General features: G+C 34.0%; 2 protein-coding genes and 1 pseudogene across 2 annotated transcripts; 1 reads left to right on the forward strand and 2 right to left on the reverse strand.

Annotated features, from left to right (window-relative positions):
* Positions 1-3,057: 3,057 nt before the first annotated feature.
* LOC115952058 lies at positions 3,058-4,100 on the forward strand (annotated as a pseudogene).
* A 1,605-nt stretch (positions 4,101-5,705) lies between these two features.
* Positions 5,706-10,376, reverse strand: LOC115952267 (vacuolar protein-sorting-associated protein 37 homolog 1-like). The gene is made up of 7 exons (XM_031069357.1): positions 10,159-10,376; positions 8,677-8,901; positions 7,778-7,865; positions 6,702-6,741; positions 6,540-6,586; positions 6,292-6,412; positions 5,706-6,158 (listed from the first exon to the last, which is right to left on the reverse strand). Exons 1-7 carry the CDS (start codon positions 10,170-10,172, stop codon positions 5,995-5,997), a joined length of 699 nt encoding a protein of 232 aa, XP_030925217.1. The 5' UTR covers positions 10,173-10,376; the 3' UTR covers positions 5,706-5,994.
* Positions 10,377-15,632: 5,256 nt separating this feature from the next.
* Positions 15,633-18,895, reverse strand: LOC115952265 (serine carboxypeptidase-like 51). Its single transcript, XM_031069354.1, has 13 exons — positions 18,762-18,895; positions 18,545-18,639; positions 18,353-18,460; positions 18,022-18,262; positions 17,707-17,750; positions 17,523-17,590; positions 17,337-17,442; positions 17,042-17,241; positions 16,868-16,937; positions 16,702-16,752; positions 16,495-16,547; positions 16,222-16,357; positions 15,633-15,903 (listed from the first exon to the last, which is right to left on the reverse strand). Exons 1-13 carry the CDS (start codon positions 18,889-18,891, stop codon positions 15,838-15,840), a joined length of 1,368 nt encoding a protein of 455 aa, XP_030925214.1. The 5' UTR covers positions 18,892-18,895; the 3' UTR covers positions 15,633-15,837.
* Between the last annotated feature and the right edge of the window lie 281 nt (positions 18,896-19,176).

Below are 19,176 nucleotides of genomic sequence, written 5' to 3' on the forward strand. Positions count from 1 at the left end.
GGTGCACGGCTAAACTCCAGGCCCCAAATTCTACAGTTGCTCAGGTCATTGCCAAGTTTGTTGCAAGACTCATAGGAAGACTAAGAGAATGGTGGATCAATCTAGGAGAGTTCTGGCAAAGACAAGCCGCCCAAAGTAAAACACTAGAAGATTTTTTCACAATTATCCATAATGAATTTCTTGGCTTGCCGACCCATCATACAGAAGTAGCACAAGAAGAATTCTTGGCTATGAAGTGTTGCTCATTTGAAAGAAAAGATTTGGAAAAACATTTTGATAGAATGTCAAGTATAAAGGTTGAAAGGCCCTAGGCCCTAGGCCCTAGGCCCCCAGGGCTATTCATCAAAAAGTATCCATAAACAAAAATGCCCCAATGGGTCCAATACTTACATATGTTAATGTTATAGACTCATAGAACTACTAGATGATAATAATTAAATTAAATTAAAATGGAATATACCACTTTCCTGTCAAATATTTGTGCATGTTTTTTCTTGATTAAACATCAATGTAATAAATGTTACGACCTAATAAGGTATGCATTACCCTTTACCCTGTCAAATCCATTTCTAGTATTTTCTACACAGTTCTGTTCCCTAGACTAAGCTCAATTATTTTAATAGTTACGAAGATAGAGAGAAGATTTGAATAATTGTGCCCTCATAAAGATAAGGAAGCAATACCACAAATCTATAAGACTTTTTGGCAAATAAGCTTTTGCAAAAAGGCTATTTGGAAACTAATTTATAAGGCTATTGACAACTATTGTTGTAGAATTTTAACTATAAAGTTTTTGTAATTATGATTTTTTTTATAAATAATTTTAACGCTTTTGATGATTGTTCTTTATTACTATACTAAGATAATTGATTTCTTTTATGTAGTCATGTAAGTAGAGATCGAACCCTATATTTATTTTTTTGGCGATAAGAGATTTTACTAGTTTAGTTAATTAGGAAAAAAAAGTAGTGTTTGTACTTTATAGTTTTTGATATATTAAAGTGATAACGTAATTGGAAAAATGAGTATGAGTTAAAGAGGTTTAAAGCCTATGCTGTAAACCTCTCCCCATGTGTGTGTATTAAAATATTTAGTATTCTAAAAAAAAAAAAGTGATAACGTAATTCAAAGCTATTACATCTCGATTGATAATCAATAATCAATTTAATCAAAATAATAAAAGAGAACATAATAAAACTACTTTATATTTCTATATTCAAACCCAATTTTTTTAATTAATGACCAACGTTTATTTAATCTATATCTATATCTATATCTATTTAATTTAAAATATATTTATGGGAAAAATATCTTGTCTTCTCTATATATTATTGAAATAGAATATTTTGATCTCAATGTGTTTGAGCTTGATGAGAGAGTGCAATTATGTGTGTGTATATGTGTTTAACAGTTAGTTTGTTTTTCAAAAAGAAAAAGAAAGAAAGAATATCTTGATCTCCAATCATTGAAAGTTCCCAAAATATCCAATAAACTATTATAAAAAAGAAGAAGTAAATGATCATAAGCATATAAAATTGTCAAAACATTTTTCTCTTTCATTCGCTTTTATTCAAAGTCTTAAATTCAAAATTTTACGAGAGAGAGAGAAGAATCTAAAATCTCTCTCTCTCTCTCTCTCTCTCTCTCTCTCTCTCTCTCTCTCTCTCTCTCTCTCTCTCTCATAAGGATTCTGTAGGGCCCGAAATCTGAGGTCCCAGCCCACTTTGTGTTAAGGGCCCAAATCCCAAGCCGAGGAGCCCTACTGCCGAGGACGCGCAATGAAAGCTCCTTGAAGGCCTAAGGATGTGGCCGAGGACGATCTCCCGCTCAACACCTCACAAAACGCCTGAAGAAAAGGACAAACTCAGTACAAGAGCAGTACAAGGAAGAAAGCTGCCAACACCGTAATGTGGAGCCCTGCGTCTGACAAGCCCATACTGCAGACGTTGCTATTTAACTTTTCCCAACCACCCCCAACCACTCTGATGTATGGATTGATAGGACTAGTCATTACCCCCAAAAAAGGAAAAACTGACATGTAGACGAGAGACAGGAAGTAAACACTGGTATAAAAGGGGAAGAGAGCCAGGGGAGAGGGGGAGACAAAAAGAAACTACAAAAAGAAGAATGGGAAGAATGTGATGCTCCTCGGACTAAGTCCAAGGAGTCAAACCCTTCGGGCTACATCGATGTAAGACTTAGCTATTCAGGCCAAACCTACCTTTGTATGAGCTCCCATAAAATCAGGACCAGACCGCTGACCGACGACTAAAGGCAAGCCTTTCAAGCCCACTCTCTACAAATTATATTGTTTGGGCCTATTACACACGAACTCAATACCATCCTTGGGTCGTTAAAAATCGTGTCCTTACAGATTCATTTTGATAAAATTGGATGAATGAGAAAGACATAATTTTAGTGCTAGTGTTAAAATTCCATGATGTACATGTTACTTGGGATTTGGCTTAAATCATCATTATGTGACTTGTGACTAATGTAGTTGCTTTATTCTATTAGCATTTGTTCCAAAGCTTTTAAGACATAAAGGAAATGAGTGAATTTTGATCATTAATTATGGAAGGCTACCTCGACTTTTAAACTATGGTAATGAATTTGACTTACAACTGATGTCGCAATAAATGTGATTGGTGCCAAATGTTTGAATTATTTTTTTTTAATAATTTGTACATTAGTACTTTAACAATATATGAATAAATGTTGAAATTTCCTTTCTATGATTGATTTCTCATTTACGAATTATGAAGTAAAATTTATCGAATCTCAAACATTACTCTTTAAGCATTATTCTTATGGTATGTTTGGAATGGAGAGAGATGAAGGGACATAGGATTAGCTTCTTATCATGCGTGGGCCCAAACTCGCCATTAAAGAGTGGCATATGGGATATCTATTTATTTTTAATTGAAGATAAGACTGATAAATTACCATTTATCCCAAAAAAAATTAAGCTGATTGGAAACGATGAATTTAATCATTTAATCATTATTTTAACCAAAAAAGTTGAATTAAAATTATTGAACCATATTTATTTTGATCTTTGGCTATAATTGGGACAGATCAGAGACTGATATAATAAACGTAGGGGAGCAAAGAATATGGCACTCCATGGAAGAGGGCAGTTTGAGAACCTACCTGGCAAAGGAAAGCCCCTTAACCTTTCAACCAATCCTCATGCAGACCCAGCAGAAGACACCTTGTATAGAATCCTCTCCAAGAATGGGTGTGCACCGGAGTGGGTTCAACTTAACAAAGAAATAAGGACTCAAATATCTGAATGGCGAGCTGTGTTGAAGAAAGCTTGGGCAAAAACAAGCAATGGAGATAATTCTAATTGGAGGACAAAATTGCCTTATGCCCTTTTCACCCAAATTATATAGTCTTATGCCCCCCCTTCCCAAACTAATTAGGGAAATGCCCATCTTTTGTAACTCTATTTTCTCAAAATCGAGTTTAAAAAAAAAAAAAAAAAAATTCTGGAACCCTATAGTGACGTTTTTAAGGACCTATAATAACGTTTTAAGAACTTATAGTGACGTTTTGTAACTCGATCTCCATGAAATCGAGTTATTTTTATTGCCCATAACTTGATTTCGTGGAGCTTGAGTTACAAAACGCCACTATAGGTCCTTAAAAACGTCACTATAAGTTTTTAAAAACATCATTATAGGGCTTAACTCGATTTTGAAAAAGTCAAGTTTCAAAAGAGGGGCATTTCCCTAATTAATTTGGGAAAGGAGCATAAGACTATATAATTTGGGTGAAAAGGGCATAAGGCAATTTTGTCCTCTAATTGGATTCAAATTTCAGAGCCCTTAAAAGTGCAAATGCGAGAGATTAATAGCAAGGTGCAGTATTTGATGGTTTGGTTTAGTATTTTGCTGAATGGTGAATAGTTCACTACCTTATTATACGTGTTGGGGACCATGAAATGTTGTTTAGGGTTTAGACTATGGTGTAAACATGAACTGACTGTGTGTATGTGTGAATTACAGGTTTTACGTTACAACCTTATTGTTCCTTTTGGCCGCCAAATGTGTGGACTTGAGTGGGAGAAAGAGATGGATCGTGTAAATGAATAATCTCTGCCCAATGTTTGAGCTCGAGTGGGAGGAGATGAATCATTTGAATGAACTTGCACTCTCAGTCAATTTAGGTCAAGGCTAGAGCTATATTGCAACTTGTAGAGAAAATAAGATTGGAATCCAGTTTTTTGTTACCTTTTTTTTTTTTCCTCACAAGGAACTGTATAGGCTTGCTGGCATATTCTCCTTACTTTTTTTTTTTTTTTTTTTTTTGATGTACAAAAATTTTATTCACAAGACAAAAACAGAACTACAAATTGGATACAAGAGCCTCATCCTTAATGATAATCTCAAAACAGGGAGGGCTGAAACCAACATCAAAGACCCAAAAACATTGTTTGCAAATATGTATTTATGTTACCTGGTGTTTGTGTAAGTGCTATTTGGGTGTATATTTATTGACAATGTAAACTGTCTTTTCTAGTGGATAGCAGCATGAATAGTTTGGTTAATGAGGCCCAGGATTTTGGTTTGAGTGAGAGTGGGAAGTCCCAATCCTAGGTTCAAGTTTTTCAAGTTCTTGAGGTGAGGTTGGGAGGCCCAAATCCCAGCTTCAATATTTTTTAGTTCTTGACTTCGTGTTGTTTTATGGCATTGTCTGTCTCCCAACGGTTATGGTGGCACTTAAAAGTTAAAACTGCCAACTACCTGATTTTACATTACTCTTGAGGCATAAAACCAGCCGGAGAGAGAGAGAGAGAGACCATAAATTGGAAGTGACAATTCCTGCACAAAGATCAACACCTTTGTAGTTTTTTCTCATGAGTTGTCAAAATCCAAGGTCCAAGACCTTTATAAGAAACAAAAACTAATTGGCATTTCATTGCCTTTCAATAATAAGGAGCCTGGAACGCACCAGTAACATACAAATTTAAATGAATATTTGAGCTGAACTTGTAATAGTAGCATACAAATCTTTGCAACAATACTTGAATTTTTATTCTTAAATTTCTAAATTCTGCTGTAAACAATTATTTTTTGATAGGCTTGTTGTATACAAATGAATATTATGGAACAGAATAATGGGTTTTGTTTCAACTCCTGATGTGTACTGCAACTAAAGCTTTGTTTTAGCTAGTGTTGGTCGTAGCTTTGTAGTTTGCTAGCTTTTCCTGTGGTTTTGTACTAATGTGGTTCTGTCTGTGCTCAAGAGCCTAGCTACTCTTGTTTCTTTTGTTGGTTAGGCACTGAGGCTGTTTGTACTCTGCCCGGCTTTTATTTCAATAAATTTCTCCCTTGTTATGCCCACCAAAAAAAAAAAAAAAATGGAACTTAATAATGCAAATTTTATTCAAGCTGCACAGTATAATTTAATCAACAGGGATGACCCTTAGTTTGTTGAAAAAGGTAAGGTAGTATAGACTATAGTCTATAGACTCCTTTTTTTTTTTTTTTTTCAATTATGAATCCGTGTGGAGAACCACACGTATGATATTACAAGTTTAAATTATCTTCTACCAATTTTTTTTTTTTTTTTTTCTCTCCATATAGCATAGGAAATAATTCAAAAGTTCCGCACGATACAATATATCACAAGCTGCAGTCAAGCCTCAATGAAAGATCACCTGATTCTATACTATAACAATTAGCAGAGTGTCAGAGAACATCAAGTCTGTCAAGACTCAAACTTGATACAAAAAGTGGGACGTCGGTAATAATGTGCGAAGTGATAGATTGAACATAGCACTTGCACATACAAACAATGAAGTTATTGTTAACCACAATAATGGCTTTGATTTGATAAGGATTGGCATAATAACAATAGCCAAAAAAAAGGCTGACATGATATACAAAATGAACTTATACCAACAAAACAAAATTATACCAATATCATACAATAAAACAAGAGGCAACGTTCCTCAATATGAAATTATACATCTGCTATACCTATTCAACCAATTGAAGAAGTTTTGGCTGAAAGGTGAATAAGCGCACGCCTATGGTAAGTGGTACGAAGCTTCTTGTATTTCTGCACAAAGGTCCCAAGGTCCACATCCCTATCTAAGAGCTGTTTGTGCAGGTTTTCCGATTCCTCCTCCGTCTTATTCATCGCATCTGAAATAACAAAAAATTATTTCACATCTCCATAACGTATATCTCTAAAATAAAATCAAGCTTGAGCCATAAGTAATGAATAACCAAAGTTGGCCTATTCTACAGAACCTTGAGTTGTCATGATGAAGAATACCTTGAAGCCTTTGGAGAAGGGATTGAGGGGAATAGAATTTCAATGTCTCTTCCTTCTTTCTCTCAAGCTCATTGAGTTTCTCCTGAGCAGCAGCCAATTCTGTTGTCCGAATTATTCTGCACTGTACCATAGAATCAAAGGAGGAAAAAGTTCTTCAATCAGTTGACTAATCTTAAAGCAAGGAAAAATTTATTCAATCAGTTGACTAATCTTAAATCAACAAATGAAAGATGAGCGTACAAACTAACCTGGTTTCTAAGCTCCATAATCCGTGGTTCCTTTTCCAAGTTCTCCCCTGATATAAAAGAAAGTGTTAGGATCTCTCCCCCAAGTGTAGAATGGCATTGCAACTACCTAAACCACATGCTAAAAAAGTAGATACATTGGGTGGGGAAAAGGACAACACTCACTCGCAAGTTGTAGAGTCTCCTTACGAAGTTCATCTCTTAACTGATAAGCCATAAGAGAACAGGGGGGAAAAAGATTAGAAAGACATGGAAACTCAAATACCATAAACAATAGAAATTCAGCATGTAGTGCATGTGAGTGCACACATTCTTGTATTTGCAGTTCGTAGATGTCTCTTTAAATATTATAGCACACATTAATCCTCAACTATGCAAGCTATGACTACAATCAATTAATGTTATTCGTGCTTACACAATTGATTTTTACTTTGCTTTATCACATTTTTATCTCATAATATCAGTAACTTGAAATGAAAAGAATGAGGACAACACATCTTCTTTTCCCATAGAAGTGATGGTAGTGACTTCAAGATGAAAATCTATGTATTGCTTGTATTTGATGCTCCAACCAAATACAAGTAACCTAAGGACATACCAGCAAACAGCAAGCTGGAGACTCATGACCCAATCAATCAGAAACATCTCTGTCCTTCAAACACAGTTATCTCTCTCTCTCTCTCTCTCTCTCTCTCTCTATATATATATATATATATATAATCCCAAACAAATCTAAGCAGCTAACATTTTTTTCCCTAAGTAGCTATAATTCCATGTGTCATGCATTCCCTTTCTTTCATTTACTTCTGAATCAAATATGGACGTATGGATAATCTGTAGACGATATCAGATAATCACAACAGGCAAGATTCTATTAAAGCACCACATATCTACAAGGGAATCCATGCCCGGCAGCCATAGTTGCTCACACACTTCAATAAGTTTCATCAAAGAAAAAGTCAGTGGTATGGGTCTGCCACTAATCTGGATAAACCCCTATCCGCTACAAACTTTGGGTGGGAGGTGATAGCACCAAAGTATTACCAGTTTTCAGTAATCCTCCATGAGAACGTCTTTTCTTACAGCCATTGTCAAACTATTCCAGTTCCAAAGAAAAGGCACCACAACTAAGAAATATTTTAGCATAACTGTTCAGCAAACCAGAGCAAGCAACATGCAACAATTCCATTCTATATTTCAGAATGTTAGATTAGAGAGAGAGAGCATAATCCACAACTTACATTGTTTTGAATTTTCACTTGATCAAGTGAGAGTAAGAAATGATGGTATGCATCCTTGTCAGACAAAAGCTTCCGTAATTCATCAACACTAAAGAAATTTATCAAGAAAACAAGAGATGGTTAGAAACTACAAAAGTGAAGTTAGAAATCTCATAATATAATACAGGAGAGTTAATTATCTTTATTGGCACTACTGGAGTGACTAAGACACACATGCATTAAATAAATGCACTCCAAGGAGTGACTCAGATTTTCAATCACTTACTAAATAATTTAATATGTAGTAATAAGCTTTACAATTTGGCCAAAATATAATCAACATTAAAAAATAGTGTATTGGAATGGAACCTCAAACAAACAAAAGCAAAGTGCTGAGAAAAATTAATAGGCAATTTAGAATCCCAATATAAAAATGATACAATAGAAATAACGTTAATAGGAAACACGGTTAATTTCCTTTTTGACAATCTTTAGACTGTCACAACATACATGTCCATGATGAACTTTAATACTAAATTCCCGTTGGATGGTGAAATTAATATTAGAAAATGACAAATTACAAGGAGGAGAGATTGAAGCATTCAATTTTAGCTTCCTACAGTCTAATGTATTTGGAAATTTCCATGAATGACAGGGTGGTTCTTGACAAGCCAAATGTGTAGTCCTAATTCTTAACAAGATGTCCCACACCCATTTTGCAAGCCATCTAAAGAAACATAGAGAATCAATAAACATATAGTAATCTTAGTAATAAAGATAAGAACAATCTCCTTAGTACCCTATATAACCACACCCCCCCCCCCTTTCTCCAAACCCCCCATTTCATATAGCAAAAATATAGTTGACAAAATTGATATATATAAAAATAAAAAATGAGTCTTAAAGTACCAAGCACCTACCTTTTATCCTTCAGAACAGCAATAATACCCGCAGCTTCAGCAGGTGAAACATGTGATGGCGACTGTGGCCTATCTGAAGTCCTATGTGAACTGAAGCTGCTAGAAGAGGCACTGCTTGGTGTTCCAGGACGAGATGAATTTGGAGAGCTAACTACAGATGGAGGATACCAAGACTGTGAAGAACCATCCTGTGGACGTGGCTGAGGTTGTTGGTCCTGAGATCCCCTGCAGGTAGAGGTGGTTTAACCTTTAACGATAACAAAATATAACCATTGCAAAGGAACTAAAGGAACACAACAGCAACCTCAACAGACTAATAAGGGTTGGCCAATACGATTCAATAAAGCATCCCCAATGCTAAACAATCCGCTAATGTTGTGTAACATAACTGCCAATGAAGGATGACGCACCAATACTAAAACCCCAAATACATGTCAAAACTAATGAATTCAACTGTGTTCTTATCCGTGTCATGTTTGAATTAAGTAAATATAAGGCATTATGACTATCATTTCAACATGCCGTGTTCTTGCATCAATTGGAAAATGCACTTATGGGGCACTATTTCTTCTGGAACCTCATCATTCTGATTTTTAACAATTCCCAGAAAGACAAACTTCCTATTTTATCTAGTTTTACCAGAATCAACCGAAAAAAAGTGAGATATTTTTTTTTAGCTTAATAGGAAAATACTCATTAGCCAGATCCTCTGAAAAACATAAACATAATCGAGATTATTCTACCACTCCAAATTCTGGTAATTCGGCTAAAATAAGTTCTAAGTACAAAGATCGATGCATAATCAGAAAAAGTAATCTGAATGACAAAACTAATGCATTCAATAGACATCATACATGAATTCAACCATGTTCTTATCCACGTTACGTTTGAACTAAGCATATATAAGGCATTAAGACTATCATTTGAACACGCAGTATTCTTGCACCAATTAGAAAATGCTCTTATTGGGCAATATTTCTTCTAGAACCACATTATTCAGATTTTTTAACAATTCCCAGAAAAACAAACCTCAGGTTTTATCTAGTTTTAAAAGAATTAACCAAAAAGTAATTTTTTTTTTTTTTTTTTTTTGTGAATATTAAGAAAATACCCAGATCCTCCGTAAAAATATAAACATAATTGAGATTATCCTACCACTACGAATTCAAGTAATTCGGCTTAAAAAAGTTCTAACTACAAAGCTCGATGAATAATCAGAAAAAGTAATCTGAATAACAAAACGCAAATTATAATCAAAATTCAATGCAAATCATATACACGAGCTTCGATTATTACTAATCATATTGATCATAGCAACATAAAATAAATTAAAAAAAAAGCCACAAAATTTAAGCTTCGGCAAACAATTGAACAATCAAATTGAAACCAAAAAAAAAAAAAAAAACAATTGATTGAAGAAAACCCTAAACAGAAAGTGAAATTAAAAGAGACAAAAATTGAGGTTGAATTAAGCGGAAATACCAGAACTTGAACATCGCCGATTAATCCACGAGTTGAAACGCAGAGAAACCCTAGAAATGAGGAAATTGAAGTGCGGAAGAGAATGAGAAAACCAATCTCTGATTAGAGCTTTGCGTCTTTCCGAGTATTAAGATTTTCGAACTTTTCTCTACGCGTGGTCTGTCCTCTTAAGCAATCGCTTCTTTTATTTATTTATTTATTTAAAATTTTGGGCTCAGCAATTGATAAAGAAATGAAAAAAAAAGAAAATGACAGATTTATCCCAAAAATAGAAAATGAGAAATGAGAAAGGAGAAAGAAACATATAAGGTCAATGCTCTTTCGTCTTAACAAGAAATTTAGTATTTTTTACAGAATAATGATTCGACCATAACTTTTGTTACAATTTGCCACATTGCAAGTTGTGAACGGTAAAAAAAAATAAAAAATAAAATCATAGGTATACACATTTATCACAACTTTTTTTTCCTAGTACGTTATCAATTATATTTTTCTATAGTATACTTTCATCCCATTTACAAATTATCATTTGTTCAATCGAAACCTAAACTTAAAAGAATTTTATCAATGTATCACTTACTATGTAAATTAGGCATTGAATATGATGATATTGGGTGTAATTATAAAATTATTTCTGTTGGTTGTATTGAAAAATCACAATTTCTTTTTCATTTAACTTTTAATTTGAAGGTAGGAGTGTATAGTTTAAGATTCTCTCAAATTGAATTGTCAATTGAGCAATTTGATATTTTGGGATTGGGAGGCATTTTAAATGAGGTGATAGTTCAAAAGAAAAAGGAAAAAAGTGTAATTTGACTAAAAGCAATGAAATAAGACAATAATATAGAGGTTTAGAGGCATGAATGAATTATTTTCATTGAAGCAATATTTGCTTACACTTGAATGAGTCTAATGGGTTGCATGCAGATCGTTTTCATGATACAATTAAGGCTGTGTTTGTTTTGGGTGAAAATCACTTCCTGAAATGCTTTTTCGTATTTACGGGTGTTTGGTTGCGCATGGAAAATGCATTTTCCGGAAATGCTTTTCAGTTGACCTGTGTTGGGGTGTAAATTGATTTCCGTTTTTATTTTACCTTCAAATACCATTTTTCGAAAAACCGAAAGAGAGCTGAGTGAAAGGGAGATCGCGCCTGCGCGCAGAGAGAGAGAGAGAGAGAGAGAGAGGAAGAAGAGACCGAACCCAGAAAACCCAAGACCGAGCTCGTTCGTCGCGTCGATCGCACCACCGGCGAGATCATCGCACCCCAGCACCGATCCACCCAAAATCGATCGTTCTTGTCGCACCTCAAAACCGATCGTCCTCGACCCAGATTCGTCGTCCCCGATCGTGATCTCGCCTTCGCGCTGATCGCGATCACAGCATCGTGCCGCATGATCTCGCCTTCGCCTCCGCCGCGTGATCTTGCCTCTCGTCGAACCCAGTCACCTCTCTCTCTTCCTTCTTCTCTCAAGTTAATATTCAACTAGTAATATACATGAAGAATTGTGTTAATTTCTTTCCAATGGCGTGCAAAAATATGTAATATGTAAAAGGTGTACTTGAAATGTCACCCAAATGCTATCAAGGCTATTACTAGCGGTTAAGGACTTAAAATTATCATTTTTTTTTTACAAAATTATTTAGAAAACATACTTATGGCATTGGTAACTGTCTCACTTGAGCAAGAATGATTTACTTGAGTGAATTGTCATTTGTACATGAAAAAGCTTTTCAGAAAATCGAAATTTGATCCAAGTCCAAGAGTTTACCTGTATGTCACTTGTCTCTCACTTGAACAAAAATTCAAGCCTGAATGTTCATCTATATCTTCCCTCATCCTTGGACTTGAGCAAGTGCCTTTGCTTGAGTAAGATCCTTAATATTAATTTGTTATTTATTTCGATCTTTATTCATTCTACTACTCTTTTAAACATAATCTTCTCATATTTCTCTCTCTCTCTCTCTCTCTCTCTATATATATATATATATATATATATAAAGATTTGTCCCAATTTTAGTTTTTAAAGTGTTTTAGCTAATTTCACTTATGTAATTAATTTTTTTGGCCCTGTGTTGTAACTTGTAATATTTATGGGGTGGTGACACCCAGGCTGGTTTAGTCGGGCCCGCGTAGGCCCCCCAAAAGAACCGAAAGGTGAATGTAAAAGATCAGAATCTTCTGGGGTCGGAGTGGGTTGGGACTTGGAAACTTCTAGACTTGACTTGTTAAAATCAATTGACTTTCGTGGTGCAAAGTGTCTTGACTGTTAGGTGGGCTCACTCGTCGTAATAGCTTGTCGTTATTGGACAAATAGATAATTGGGCTAACCGGGCTTAACTTGGGCTCAACAAGCCACGTACATGCTTCTTAATGTGTGGTTGGTTAGACATAAAGATAATATATACTAAGCCTAATAGATATATTTTTTTTCAAGCCCAAATAAATAGGATGTTGATCATTTTAGTATTTTACTGGTCTATTGATCCTATTGGAATTGGACACTACCGGTTAAAAACGGCAACTTAAACTTTTGCATGATTAGTATTATCTTAGTTTCTCAAAAAAGAAAAGAAGAAGAAGAAGAAGAAGAAGAGTATTATATCATAGGACAAAGTTTAGCTATAAAATTGGTTATAATTTAAAACTATAATCTTGCTCAATATCTTTTTATTTGAGGTCAATTTTGAGAATTTCACAATTGGATTATATCTTTTTCTTATATCTTCTATGTTTGCAAAATTTTAAGAAAATTAAAGATTAATAGCTATACTATCAATAAATTGTACTACTTTTTAGTTTTTGTAGTTTAAGATTATGCAAAAATAAGCTTATAGATCATATACTAAATAATATCTGATTGACACAAAATTTTACATGTGTATTAAGAGTGTATAGAACATGCAATTCAACAGTTAGATTTTCAAAATATGTAGTGTGGGGACATAAGGCCTAGTGACATACATCCACCTTTCGTATTAGGCCTGAGGCCCAGGCCGAGGTCCAAAATCGTATATGAAGAAGAAAGTGGTAAATCATTGCGACCCAGAAAACCGTGTCGAGGATAGCGCTGTCCTCGGCTAGCAAAGGCCGAGGTAGAAGAAATTTGATTTACCGACAAAGACAATCTTCCAAAGCATCTCAAGGAAAAGATAAGTACAGAAAGTAAGCACACTGGAGCATGGCAATAGAGCAATTCCAGGAAAAGCTGCTGCCTCCACATTAAATGCTCCACAACTAACACTCTGACCGCATTAATGTGGAAATGATACCTAAGCAGTGGCTTTTCAGACTCACAACTACTACCTAAGAGCTTTGGGAGGAGGTTGATGTGAAAGGACCAACAACATCAGATCCGACCTACACGTGTACGGTGAAGATGAAAAAGAAAAGTAGTATATAAAGAAGAAGGAGCCCTGAGAAAATGATCGGAAAATTGAACCAGAAGATACACTGTAGCGATCTGAACCAACTTTGTAACCATTACCATTGTCACTAAAGAAATATATAAGCAGAAACTCCTCGGACCAGCGCTGAGGATTGAATTGCTTGTTCAAGTCCACATTTGTTTTACTTGTTCATTCTTCATTGAGTAAAATTATAGCCTTAGGCTACAACTAATTTTGTAGCTAAACTTTGTCCTATATCATATTATTGTGTTTAATTGTTTGGTATTTCCTTCTAAAAAAAAATGTTGGGTATTTTTAAATATATAAATAAATCGGGTTGTATTTTTTTCATGGTCAAATTCCATTCATATTTCTCGTGGAATGATTTTTTTTTAACCAGCTAAAACTCAAGTACAGATTATAGTAGTTTTTGTTAAATTCATAAATTAATTAAATTATAAAAATTTAATATCATATAGTAATCATTTATGTATCTAAAATTTTAGAATTTAATTTGAAAACAATATCAAATTTATTGAATTTACTATATATATATTCTCATATTTTAAAAATTATACACTCATTTTTATGAGGAAGAATACATTATTATATAAAGAATTTGAGCTTCTCAAACTTTGGAAGGCAATCATATTTTTTTCTCTTCAATAAAAACGTTTGCTTATTTAATTTTTTTCCCTTACACTTTTTTTTTTTTCATTTATAAGTTTGAATTTTAGAGAACATTGATAAAATAAAAAATATTTTCTTTCTATTTTGTTTTGATGAAGTTTGACAAATAAAAGAGAACATCGATAAATTTTTGTTTTTAAAAAATCTTTCTATTTTGTTTTGATGAAGTTTGACATATAAAAGAGATATACAAAAATAAATATAGAAAAAAAGAGAGAGAAAAAAAAAATGAAAATGTGTGGATTTCTTTGGCCGGGTGGGGGCAATTGCCATTGACTCCACTCCAGCCTTTCTCATGCCCTTTTTTTTTTTTTTTGGTTGATATCTCAATTTTCACAATTAAGGGCCCATTTGGATTAAGGAAGAAGGAAGGGGGAGTGGAGGGAAGTAGAGTATGGTTGGTTGAAATAGGTTAATTTTGGGTCAATTCTACTCTACTCTACTCTACTCTACTCCCCCTCCCTCCTCCTCAATCCAAATGGAATGGAATTCTAAAGTCTCATCTAAAAGTTAAGAATTTACTTTTTCATAAGGATGAGGAGGCTTGTGGGATTTGAATCCCAAGTATTACAAGAGGTGTTGGAACTAAGGAGTATCCTTCAAATCCCACTTCTCACATTTAGGGTATGTTTGGATACACTTATTACTAAAAACTGAAAACTGAAAATATTGTAACAAAATAATTTATTAAATATGTAAATAGTATCGTGAGACCTAGTTTAAATTTTTTTTTACTGAATAAAGTACTTACGGGTCCCGTGAACAGTACACAAACCCACTGAAAAAGTAAAATACAGTTGAAAATTTAATTTCAACGTTATCCAAACGTACGCTTAGTTGAAATTGCAAAATATCATGCTTACAAGTAGTTAATGCTATTTATTGGGGTTTCACCTACCATAATGACCATGTGTGTTGTTCTCAACTTTTTAGTAAACTTACATTAAACTCTCAGCATTATATTTTTAAAACTAATTTCTCTGGACCTACCGAAAACTAAAATCCAACTTCCCGAGAATCCAAACAACAAGGAATTTAATCTAAACTCCTTGATGGGTTGATTATCAACATTGCTTCAACTTTTTTTTTTTTTTTTTTTTCTATTATTGTTTGATATAATATAAAAGATTGGGGAAAAAGTTACACAATATAATACACTTCGCCTGCAAAGTAAATATTGGCTAACCTACCATACCGCAGCCTTATCTAAATGCATTTATCGTTACGTTGAATAGTTTCTCTTCTTTCTTTCGGTATAGAGTACTCACTAAAAATTTTCCAAAGATGGAAGAATAAACTATTTTCATCTTTAATCATCTTTGTCCAAGAGGGTTCAATACAAAGAATCAATGTGATCTCAAATTCAAGGTAACCTTGATAACTTACATGGAAAATAAGGTATTTGAATAAAATTAATCAACTTTATGTAATTCAGTCTCTCTTCATAACAAATTTTCTATTCCAAATGGGGAAGCCAAGAAGAATATACCACATCTGCACAATATATATTTATCACCTTTCCTATGTATAAATAATAGAGCTTCACGCACAAATTAAGCTTTGTTACAAAATATTTATTTCATTTTAGTAAAGTTAAGATTAATTCGGTGATCGAGTAATGTTGCCCACCATCTCTAAAGAAACACAAGGCTGATCAACAGGAACCTGCACACATAATCATGAATGCAAAAATCTAGTAAGACGATGTTAGCACCATTGACCAAACGTGCTATAGTGATTGTATCAAAACTTATGGGGGGTGGGGGTGCAAGGCTTGGGATTCAAATTTCTAAGAGAGAATTTCACATACATATACACTTAAATTATGTTAGAGTATGATTTCTATCTCAGATTAAAAAAAAAAAATTGCATTCTGGAGTGACTTCTAGAATCTAAATCACGTGTGCATAATTGACTGAAAATAACTTAATTAATCAATTTTAACAAATAATGAAATTATTTTTGGTGTAGATGATTACTTACAAAGTGACCAGCCCCAAGAATCCAATAAAAATACAAGTTTTTGTAAGACCTAAAGAACCCTTTTGTTGTAGTATTGTCTCCTGAGCAATATAAAGGAATACGATCCAAGCTCATGAATTTTTTCAAGCCACCCCACCTGAAATGTTGATCCAATTGAGCATCCAATAAACCTTTTTTAATTTTTGGAGAGAGCGTCCAACAAACTTAGACAAAATGTGACATATATAGTAAATTCATAATATATTGAAAGGAGAGTTAGTGTAACAGTGTTACTTGAGTTTTTTAAGCCATGCTTCTACTCCTTTGGTTGAGCAAAGTAGATCAACCTATTATTGAAAACCGACCAAACCGTATTAGTCTCTAAAGATAATGAAAGAAAAATGAAGTCAACTATATATATTTATGTTAAAGCAACAATTCCCTAGTTGCTTTAGTTTAGTTTTTAAACAACTGTTGGTCCGTTATTATGAATATTTTTACCTGTCCATTATAAATGGTGACATTGACACCTTTAGCTAGGAGATGGTCAACCTGGCCAAAACTTCAAATGTCAATTATCACGGTCACCATGACATAAAATAAAAGCAGCAATTCAGTCAGTTGATACGCAAGCAAACTTAAGTAGACTCATGCACATTCAATTTACCTCTTTGATTCTTGGTCTCATGAAATCACCTCTCATGGCCTGGAAAACCAACATAGACTGCAAACGCCATCTACAACAACAACAACAAAAAATAAATAGATCAAACAATTAAGGAAAATTTGATGATTGAGGCCAGCCAACATATTTGTTCCTACAATTTGAGGATGAACTTACGTTACATTTTTGGGAATAATCTTCAATTTCTTTCTAATAGGTCCATTCATCAATCTAGGAAGGTCCTGCTCATTACCACTTGGTGAATATTTTTTGGTGGATAGATATTCTGAGTACTTGCCCATCACATCTTTTCCTTTGGATCCCCTATTCCCTGTAACTGGGTCATTTTTGCTATCCAACAAGAAGTTGTAGAAATCCTGCAAATCCAATACATGAATCACTATTCTGCAGTCTATTGTGTGTGTGTGTGTGTGAGAGAGAGAGAGAGAGAGAGAGAGAGAGAAATAATCACCACATTGTTGCTGTTATTGGAAATAATGTTCTGGAGGAGACCATATGATGCTGTTGCTTTTTTATAGTTACCTTTTGCTATCTGCCTCCGAATCTTATGAGCTAAACTGTTTTCCAATTTTGTTGCATTAGTGAAATTTTTTTCCATTTGATATTGTAGCTAGTATAAATGGCAGATTTCTCTGACCTGTTTGATATTTTCAATGTATTGCTGTCAATTCTTGACAAGTCTTTCAAAAGGGGTCCCCATGAGAACTGCAATTTAATTCATGAATTTACCTAATAAGTAATCAGAATCTTTCTATCAGTTTCCATTTGCAAAAGAGTTTTAGCTGCTAACGATTTCCCCATACGTAGCAAGAATTACATACCACAAACTCTTCAGGAGAAATCCAGCTATCTCCCAACGTCACCCCTACATATCACAACAAAACCACACAAAGTATAAAATATTTTTCATTTGTTAAAAGTCATGTCAAAGTATCATAACATATAATTTTGTACAAAAAAGTTATTTCGTGCAAAACAATGTATACTGATATCTCATATAATATAAGCATGCGTCTCATGTGTGAAAAGTTCATAAGTAGATCATTCACATTTATGGTATAAAAGTAACGTATAGTATACTGGGTGTACTGAATAATTTCAACTAATTTCATGAGATCACAAGATAATTTTATTACCGCCAAGTTGTAGCCTTAATGTTCCTGCTTCAATTGCTTTTAGAGCTGATACCCCAAGAGTCACAGCAAATTTTCCACCATATGACTCTGCAAAAATGTACAAAGGACTTTTTTGGAGGGTCTCATTTCTATTGAAAAGCTTCTTCAACAGGGTAGTTAAATCTTCAGCTGCCTCTTCATCAGTTTTAACCACCAAGGTCTTATCCTCCACAAAACTAAAGCCTGTGGCCACTGGATTATCCTAATATCAATAGGAAATCATAAATTTCACATTACACTTAGGAAAGAGAATTGAACAAAGTAATACATAATGCAACACATAAAATTGTACCACAAAAAGAAGATCAGCTTTTCGGAGCCAAGTTGAATTCCGTGGATTCAATTTTGCATCCAGTGGACCAATTTCTAGAAAATTTCCAAAACCAACCCCAGAGCCTCCCTATGTGTAATAGAATCTGAATCAGCATAAACATGTAATCATATTGTAACTTGAGAATATTGTTTACTAAATTTAGTAACTTACAGGTCCTCCTTGGAGCCAGAGAATTGTTGGCCATGGTTTGGATGGATCTTCAACTCTACATGGACTTCTATAAAGCCACCAAAACATGTGGGCCTCTATACATTGCACATATATAACCCAAGTATCAACAACAATGGTGACAAAAAGTACCAAAATCTTATTGGGTTGACATAAAAATAGTGTAAAAAGATTTTGCAAGTAAATATTGCTTTATTACTTGGTCGAACTTCAACATATCCCCAGTGCTCCGACCCATCATTGGTTCCTGCAGCGTAGGCAATATGTTCATGAAGCAATGAGAAACTAAGCAAAAGAGAGAGATACAGAAGGGAGTACTGGTTTTCCATGGCAAGCAACCTCTTTAATTTTTCATATGAACTCGTAGAGGAGAGAATATATATAGAGATAAAGAAACATTGCCATGAGAAGTATCGCCTCGCTTTCTTTGACTTAGAAGACCCAAACAGAAAATGAGAACGTAATATTTTTTTTTTAATTTTTTGCTAACCAAATTTGAAAGCAATATGATAATTATAACTAATCAAGTTATAAATGACATAAAGAGAAAAGTCAAGGGGAAATAAACATAAACTTTGTTGGCGTACCATTGACATAATCGGATTGTGATAATT

Source organism: Quercus lobata, chromosome 7 (assembly GCF_001633185.2).
Source record: "Quercus lobata isolate SW786 chromosome 7, ValleyOak3.0 Primary Assembly, whole genome shotgun sequence".
Lineage (NCBI taxonomy): Eukaryota > Viridiplantae > Streptophyta > Magnoliopsida > Fagales > Fagaceae > Quercus > Quercus lobata.

Excerpts from the sequence above, each read along its gene's own strand:
- LOC115952267 (XM_031069357.1), bottom strand. Across the intron at positions 7,866-8,676 it reads GCTGTTCTGAAGGATAAAAG|TGTTGATGAATTACGGAAGC; the intron begins GTAGGTGCTTGG and ends AAATTTCTTTAG. Across the intron at positions 6,413-6,539 it reads TTATGGAGCTTAGAAACCAG|TGCAGAATAATTCGGACAAC; the intron begins GTTAGTTTGTAC and ends TCTATGGTACAG.
- LOC115952265 (XM_031069354.1), bottom strand. The coding sequence starts at position 18,891 with ATGGAAAACCAGTACTCCCTTCTGTATCTCTCTCTTTTGCTTAGTTTC. Across the intron at positions 18,263-18,352 it reads AAGCTGATCTTCTTTTTGTG|GATAATCCAGTGGCCACAGG; the intron begins GTACAATTTTAT and ends TATTGATATTAG. Across the intron at positions 16,938-17,041 it reads ATTATTCCCAAAAATGTAAC|ATGGCGTTTGCAGTCTATGT; the intron begins GTAAGTTCATCC and ends TTGTTGTTGTAG.